Source organism: Misgurnus anguillicaudatus, chromosome 20 (genome assembly GCF_027580225.2).
Source record: "Misgurnus anguillicaudatus chromosome 20, ASM2758022v2, whole genome shotgun sequence".
Taxonomy (NCBI): domain Eukaryota; kingdom Metazoa; phylum Chordata; class Actinopteri; order Cypriniformes; family Cobitidae; genus Misgurnus; species Misgurnus anguillicaudatus.
This window is the reverse complement of record NC_073356.2, coordinates 8,922,932-8,932,062: the sequence shown is the minus strand read 5'-3', so window position 1 is coordinate 8,932,062 and position 9,131 is coordinate 8,922,932. Positions and strand designations below refer to the sequence as shown.

General features: G+C 35.4%; 1 protein-coding gene across 1 annotated transcript; it reads right to left on the bottom strand.

The window, feature by feature from the left end:
* Window positions 1-1,723: 1,723 nt before the first annotated feature.
* Window positions 1,724-6,899, bottom strand: LOC129454486 (uncharacterized). The gene is made up of 3 exons (XM_055219026.2): window positions 6,630-6,899; window positions 6,084-6,531; window positions 1,724-5,058 (listed from the first exon to the last, which is right to left on the bottom strand). The coding sequence occupies exons 1-3, from the start codon at window positions 6,684-6,686 to the stop codon at window positions 3,839-3,841; spliced, it is 1,725 nt and encodes a 574-aa protein (XP_055075001.2). The 5' UTR covers window positions 6,687-6,899; the 3' UTR covers window positions 1,724-3,838.
* Between the last annotated feature and the right edge of the window lie 2,232 nt (window positions 6,900-9,131).

Genomic DNA, 9,131 nt, shown 5'->3' with positions numbered 1-9,131 from the left:
TAGTCATGTCTCCTTATTAAACTAAGTTCCTGGCTTAAACTAATCCCTGTCCGGGAAACCATCCCTAAAAAATTTTTATGATTGAAAATTTAAATGTCTACAAAATTATAAAGGGATTCAAGCATTCACATAATTTATGTAATGTGACACATTTAATGTATTGTTTTATTGTCCGTGTGAAAAGACAAGAAATATTAAATGAGCTGTTTTCAATATATTAGGCATAAGATTATTAAGAATGATTAAGCATATTATTATGAAGTAAATTAACTTGTTTATCTGATCTCCTGATGTTAACATTTATTTTATTTTATTATTTTATGGGGCGGTTTCCAGGACAGGGATTAGCTTAATCCAGGACTAGCCTTAGTTTAATTAGGAAATATAACTACTTTTAACAAAAATACCTTACTAAAACATTACCTGTGTGCATTTTAAGGCAAAACAAAGGCCACTGATGTATTTTACGATATGTCAGTGCAAGTTGTTTTCAGTTTGGACAGCTCTTAAAAATGTTTTAGTCTAATCCCTGTGCGGGAAACCGCCCCTATAAGTAGTATTTTGATATGTATTTCTTTAACGTTTTAAAAGTGTGTTTGTAAACATAACATTGTAAAAAACACAAATATGTGCAAGCATTGTTTTGGAGAAAATGTGTCTGTCACATTTGTGCTAATCAAGACAGGAAGACTTGAGAGTGGGGCAAAAGAAGGATCATGGGGTGTAATTTCCAATAGACACTTAAAACATTAAAGCTGATGAATACAGAGAGCTGGACAGTGGATTCATTATTAAGGTGAGTAAGAACTGACCGTATCTAGCATTAGTTACTCGAGTTGCATTGTTGAATAAGAAAATGGGAAAAATACAAATATTTGGATTTGGAATTAAGGCTGTCAATTAATAAAAAAATGTAATCTAGATTAATCACATGATTGCCACGCGTTAACTTGTGATTAATCACAATTTAATCACACATTTTATTGGTTCTATACATTAATTTAACAATTTAAGTTTTTTATACTCTAATCATCATGGGCATGGACAAATATGGATGCTAAATGTATGTTTATTATTAGAGAAAGAGTCAGCAAAAAAAAAAAATCCAGTTGAAGATTTTTTTAGGTTCAAAAACAAAATCACAGCATCACTGGTTAAAATCATTGGTAAAAATATATTTGCACACAAAAAGTAAAAGAATGCAGCTTGAAGTTAAAACAACTTGGTTTTGCAAGTCAATTCAACCTACTGTTTTAAGTTTTGGCTTGTTATAAGTTGACATAACTCATAAAATCAAGTTGAAATTAACTTTTTTTAAGTTAAAGTAACATAAAAATATATGTTGATTTTACAAAAATGCTGCATATTTTTACAGTGTATCCATCATTTAATTAATAATAATGAACTAATGAAACGAAACACAAAAATCTGAGAAAAACACGACCCAATCAAGAGAAAAACAAGTTTAACAAAATTACTGTCAGACATATCTTGTAGTTGAGACAATAAAATTAAACAAAGAGTAGACTTACCTTAAAAAAAATACAGAAAAAAGTTGACGTTCCAAATCAAAAATATGAAAACAAAAGATTGTCTAAAAACAAATAAGAACATCTAAGCATAGTGAAAGCGTTTAATAATGATCATAGTTTGTTTACATAACAAGGGATGGAAGATTGCACTGTATTTTTAGTACTTAAAACAAACAGTCAGCATGCAGAAATTCTTTCTGTAGCCAATCTGTTTATTACTTGGGTGTATTCAAGAAAGTGGGGTTAAGACCCTGAGTGTTTTCAATGTCTTATCAGTAATTCGCACTAGCAATCGGCTAACGCATGTTGCAGTTCCAATCCTGTTTGCTGTTTAGCTGTAGCCCGGTTAGCTTACATACTTTCCCACTTGATTGTAAAAATGTTAGTGTCTGTTGTCATTTTTATAACTTGGATTAATGATGAATGATGTGTATTGATGTCGGTTTTTAAACTCTTAATGTCTTGTCAGTGCATGTTACACTATTGTTGGGCTGTGCGGAGACTGTGTCAGTTGACCAATCAGAGCAGAGTAGGCTACTGAAAGGTGGGGTTTAGGCAGACTGGGTCATTGAACAGCTTCACACAAATCGTTTGGGGATCTCTGAGAAATGGGGTAATATTAACAAATATATTTTGAGAAAATGATTGTTTTTTGACCTTGCATGATTTTAAGCCTGTTGTCGGAAACTAATTAACAATATCAGGAAGCGTAGAAATGAAACCTAACTGGCACTTTAACGCGTGCACGCAGAAAATACATAAAGACATTTTCAATTTCAAACATAAAAAAACGGTCATCAGTCAACATTATAAAGTAAAAAACACATTACTAAAAGATCCTACAAAATTAGAAAAAGTCAAAAAACATAAGAATAAAAATAGGAGGAGGGTCTGGGGGTCATACAGAACCCAAACATTTTCTCAATGTTTCTCCACACTCAAAGCAAATCAAGATCTCAAATCAACATGTAGGCTATTTCAACAACCATAAACACTTTAAAACAAACACAACTAAGATTTCACATTTGCATGAACACTCATGTGTCTCCTCAGATGTGCACTCATCACATTTAAATGTCTTTTTTTACCAGAATGAGAGCGCAGATGTCCCTTTAGCTTTTCTTATCTCTCTCCTGATATGTGCTAGAAAGATGAAGGCCCTCTCCAGAAAAACACAGCAATTCTACCTACTGCCTATTAGACGTCATTCTGAGATTGATACAGGGCCAAAACCAGTTACTGTTAAGTTAGCACTTCTGAAAGATCGTTCACTAAAGAACAAATCAATGTGAAGTAAATCATAGAAATGAATTGTTTTTGTTCTAGCATATTATCAAGGCGAACATTCAAGTGGAATAAACGTGGTCAGTGTGTAAAGAGTTTAAGGCACTATGATGATTTCAGTGTAATTAGGGCCCGAGCACCGAGGGTGCAAAGCCCTATTGTTTTTGCTCAGTTTCTTCTTTTTTTCTCCGAAATGAATCGCATTTTTGAGGGCCTAAACATGCCCAAAAACTTGATGAAACTTTGCACACACGTCGGAAGTGACGGAAATTTACATGTGGTATAGGCTTTAGAAGTGGGTGTGTAGAAATGACTGGATAGCACCACCTGCAAAATTACAGATTCAAAATTTGGTAGGGTCATCTATCACCCCAAGACCTACAAAAAAGTTCCTTGGAACCACGCTCACAGGAAGTCAGCCATTTTTAATTTTCTCTGTGATTTCTGTGCAAATTTTGCCATTTCCAGGCTTCATATTCATACTTTAATGAAATACTACTAGAGATTTAATCAGATCATCATCATATTTGGTCAGTCTCATCTAAAGGCTTTTGGCTTTTCGTTTGAGGGTGTGTCCGTGGCAGCCTGACAAATTTAGGCGTTTTCGCCATGAAACAGGAAGTTGTTCTTACTCATGCTTACAATTTCCAATGTGACCCACGCTTAACATGTTTGATAAGTGTCCTTACCTGAACACATCAACATGGCAATATTCAGTAAAAGCTACCACCTGCTGGCAGCAGGAAATTTCAGGTTTTACACTGTGATTTACTGCTCATAGAGTTTTTTTCAGATCATCATCATATTTGGTCAGTCTGAACTTAAGGACTTCACAATGATACATTGTGAAGATCTTGACATTTCGTTAAAGGGGCGTGTCCGTAGTGGCCTGGCAAAATTTGATGTTTCACCATGAGAAAGCTGTTGTAACTCAGGCATACAATGTCCGACCTTTCACAGACATCATACGTTTGACAAGAGTCCTGGCCTGAACACATCAATGTAACAACAATCAGTTACAGTCATAGCGCCACCTGCTGCACACAGGAGGTGTGGCACATCAAAGTTCCTTTGAATATCCACCTATCTATATACCCACTTAAATTTAAATCCCCCTGGTTCACTGTTTTACTAAGACCATAGGGTGGCGGTGCACATGCATGCGAGGGCCCTTCCATCCCTGCTTGTTTCTTCTGATGATACTGAAGACTTCCAGGATAAGTGAATCTCTCTCCACAGATCAAGCAGGCGTAAGGTTTCTCTCCTGTGTGAAGTCTCTCATGGATTTTTAATTTTCTTGACTCAGCAAACGTCTTGTCACACTGAGAGCATTTGAAAAGTTTCTCTCTTGTGTGAAGTCTCTGATGGCTTACTAAATGTTCACGCTGCCCAAAATTCTTCCCACAAACACTACAGTGATAAGGTTTCTCTCCAGTGTGAACTCTCTCATGAACTTTGACATTAGATGTACTATTGAATCTCTTTCCACAGTAAGAGCAGACATAAGGTTTCTCTCCAGTGTGAAGTCTCTCATGGATTTTTAAGGTACTTGACCGAGTAAACGTCTTGTCACACTGAGAGCATGTGTAAGGTTTTTCAGTGTGAATTCTCTCGTGGCCTATAAGATGAGATTTACGACAGAAACCTTTATCACAGAGTGAACATTTATAGAGTTCAGAGTGAATATTCTGGTGTCTTTTTAATGAAGCTGAATGCCTAAAGGTTTTGTCACATTTACTGCACTGATATGGTCTCTCATTGGTGTGTATTAACACATGTTTCTTCAGAGTGCTTTTATGTCGGAATCTCATCTCACAGTGAGGACACTCGTATGATTTTTCTCCTGTGTGAATTCTCTGATGAACATCAAGACTTTGTTTGGAGCTGAAGTTATTTCCACATTCAGTGCAGTTGAAAGGCGTTTCACCACTGTGTGTCCTCATGTGATCTTTCAGCTGAGATAAGAAGACAAAATTCATCCCACACTGCTCACATTGAAACTTCTTTTTCTTCTTCTTTTTCATCTTCTTCTCTCCGTGCTCTTTTGAATGATGAAGTTTCTTCTCTTGTAAGGTAGTAAAGCTGAGTTTCTGTTCTGTGTGTTTTCTCTCATGTCTCTCTAAATGTCTCTGTGAGCTGAATGTCTTTCCACAGGTGATGCAGGAAAGAGTTTGTGCTGTCAGTCGCTCTTCTGATGTTGAGGATGTTATGTCTATATCCAAATATGACTCAATCTTCACATCTGAAAGAAACATAATACAGTATAATTCTCTTGTCACTCTTATTTACACAAAGAAGGATAAATTGAGATTCTGTATCTTTTTCTATTTTTACACAGAAACAGAAGACAGCTGTCAGTCCTGTTATTATAGCTGGGTCACTGCACATCAAATAAAAAACGTACGCATCTACATTTTTATAATTTTGTTAAAGGAGCAGTATGTAAGAAATGTATATAAATTAATCATAAAATGGCTCTTATATGTCACTAGACATTAAGAAATCATTTCAATTTCAAATACTTATATCACTGACAACAGTGGTCTGCCCTCAACTGTTGTTTATGTTGTCATGCTGTGTATTGGCCACCAGTTGTGTGATTGCAATACCAGTTTTGGCCACAATCCTACATACTGTTCCTTTAATATATTATTAGAATAAAGACAAACATAACTAGTGATTCAAACTTTTTTTTTTTAAATGCACTACAGCGAGTTATCCACTATTTTGTAGAGGGGAGTCAAATTAACCATTTATATTTGTACAACGACTTTCACAATCATTATAGCATTTAATTGCTCCACATGACAACATCACACACATAATGTTACATTTCATATCCAAAATACATACAGGGAGGGAAGTTTATGATGTCCACCATCTTGCGCTGTTGCAGTCAAAAACACCTAACTACCACAGTAGAAAGACCTATATACAAATTGTAATGGGCCACTCAATGGTCAAACTAAAAAACACACATTTTGGCTCCTACACTGACATAACTTATAATATCAGTGTCACTGTTTTGTCTCAAAATGCACACTTGTATCGTTTCTTCGTAAAAACTACTTAAATGCCCTAATATAACTAAGGTCTAGTCCTGGATTAATCTGAAACTCCCCCTATAAGTACTAAAGATATCTTAATATCCTTTTAGATTTTAGACCTTACATTTTTTGCTGCTTTTCTTTTTAGCTTTTATAAAACACTTGCTCACATGACAGTTAAAAAAAATCGGATGAATACAACAATAGTTAAGGGACATACCTGATGGAATAAAATCATCTGCACGATTGTCTTTATCTTCTTCAGTGTGATCTTCCTCTTCTGTGGGTTCAGTTTTAATCTTCATCATCAGGTTCCTGCAGTCGATCAGTTTGACTGAACACATCTTCAGTGTGGTCTGCAGGATCTGCTGCTGTTCTCCAGCGTTACAGACAGAATCCAGAGACTCTGTGGAGGTTTGATCAGTAGATTCCTCATCCTGTAAGCCCTGATTACTGTCACACACAGTGTCCTGAGCGTCTGTGGGCTTTGACTCAGTATAAGAGAGTAAAGTGAGACTGAGCTCTGAGTCCTGTGTGTGTCTGGATTTCTCTTCAGAGAGTTTAGAGTCCAGCAGTGGCTGTGGTGTGCGGCTCTGATCTCTGCTCATCCACACTGAATCCAGACATCCATCAGTCACATACACTGAAGATTCACAACAATCCACATCCTGACAACACAACACACACTCAGTGTAAGATTATAAATGATTTAATGTTGTCAAACAGACAGAGTGATTCATGTAAATGATGATTAAGCTGTACAAACCTCTTTCTTCACTCCTTCATCTCCTCTTGACCTCAGTTTTGCCTCCAGTAACGCCATCTCTTTCTTCTTCAGCTCTTTCAATCGTCAATATCCAGCATGGACAGATCAGTTCCTAACAGTTACTGATTTACAGCACATCTCATCTGTCATCATCAACATCTCAACACTAAAATACACAGAGACAAGACTCTGTTTACACTCAATAAAACATTCGAGAGAGAGAGAAACACAGACACAAACACATCACACGTGAGCTTTCTTTCTTTCTTTCTTTAGTGGATATATCGGCGGACTAAAGAGCTGCAGAGCGCCTCCTGCTGTACTGGAGAGAGAAGAAGCCAAACGATAGGACATGATAGGACATCATATCATTTCAAAAGATGTAAACAACAATGGTCCAGAAACACTTCCTGTTTCAGATTGTGACTGTTTTTTTATTTCACATAAATCATTACTTTAAGATGTTTGTTTAACTTTTTGATTCAGTTATATGTTCTGTTGGTTGTATTTTATCCCAACGTTTATCTGTTAAAAAACTGATTGTTTGCATCTTTTGAAATGGTCTATAAAAAGCAATATTAAAGAATGGCAATATTATTTGGATATATAATTAAAAGAAGACACTAAGTGTGAAAAGAGCTTGAAGGAACATGGGAGAAAATATGAATATGTTAATTAAATAGCACACGTGAATGTAAAAATCATATTTGAGATCAAACTGGTCTTTGTGAAATTTGTCAGCTACCAAAAACTGCAAAGCATGTGAAAAAAAACCGACAGGTGAAATGTATAAAAATAACAGGAAAACATATTTTCTGAGGCTTATCTCGTAGGCTACAGGGATTGGTCCTATATATTAAAATAAATGTAAGAGCTGTTCAAACTGAAAACCACTTGCACTGACATATCTTCAAATGCATCAGTGCCCTTTGTTTTGCCTTAAAATGCACACAATGTTTTAAGTAAGACATGTTGGTTAAAACTAGTCATGTCTCCTAATTAAACTAAGTTCCTGTCTTAAGATAATCCCTGTCCGGGAAACCACCCCTAAAATATTTAAATGAATCCAAGCATTTACATAATTTATTTAATGTATTGTTTTATTGTCCGTGTGAAGAAACAAGAAATATTAAATGAGCTGTTTTCAATATATTAGGCATAAGATTATTAAGAATGATTAAGCATATTATTATGAAGTAAATGAACTTGTTTATCTGATCTCCTGATGTTAACATTTATTTTATTTTATTATTTTATGGGGCGGTTTCCCGGACAGGGATTAGCTTAATCCAGGTCAACAAAGTTAATATTTAGTACTGATTTAGTGATTTTCTGACAGGGAGAGAGATCAAGTGAAACTGGACTATACAATTTATGAAGGCTTTGCACTTAAAGCATACGTTTGGTCTCATTTTAAAAGCTGACAATTTGAAGTTTATTGTAAAGTCAAAATTAACTGATGTTATAATAAAAAAGTTATGAAGAGTTTAATAAACATTTCTTTACAAAAAACTTTACAAAGCTTATATGAAATATATTTATGAAAATAAAGTTGAAATTGGCCTAGAAATGCACTTCAGCTAAAGCCACAGGTTCGGCCATGTTTTGTTTCAAATCCGAAGATGATAACTGTATGGGACATGTGAGTATTCTTCTTAGATATTCCAAGTTTTGACGCATATCTTATCCTATATTCATCACTAAAAGTTTGTACGATTTATTCTTCCAAGGCAATAAACAATCACGTTTCTCAATTATGTACTAAGAGTAAGAACTCGTGGCTGTGTCCGCAAACTCTAAATTGCTACTTTCAGCAGCAGCTTTCCAAGGCAAGAAGGCTTCAAGGCATGCTCAAATACAATGTTAGGTTTACTTCCTGACTCCTGAGAAATTGTCCCACAATTTCTATGCATGGGGAATATGATTGGTCGAGCCTGGTCGAGTTCGAAAAAATTAAATGGCGGCCAAGAAAGCGGCTGGAGCACAAATTTAGTGTAAATAAATGTATATGTTCCATTTTTACACATTTTTATTGCATTTCTAGTAAGAAATTAGTATTGTAGTTTTTTAAATATGTGATTAACTATCACAAAGGCGCTCTCTGTTTATATTTCAAACACGCTGAAGTGTGTCTGAAAGCATTTCTCTGAGCTGCTTTTATGTCTCCGAAGTCATAGCCTCTTGAGGCAGAAAGGAAACAAGTCAGCTGCCTAAGTTTTCAGGCCAGACAGTGTATGTTTTGAGGATCCAGCTGAATCTGATCTCTATCAAAAGTCCTTAACGAAAATGCAATTATCTCAGCTTTTTGCTCAACATTTGGTGTTTTTGAAGAAACCTACCCATATTTGAGAGGTGATTAAGAGAACTAATGAAGGTAGGATGAAACGTTTTTGTTTTGTTTGAAAGCAGAGGGTCTGTTCTTTCATTTTTGTATGTTTATATATTTAAAGAAGAACTTTTTCTGGAAGGCATTAAACTTTAGTGAAAAACGTGAAAATGCTG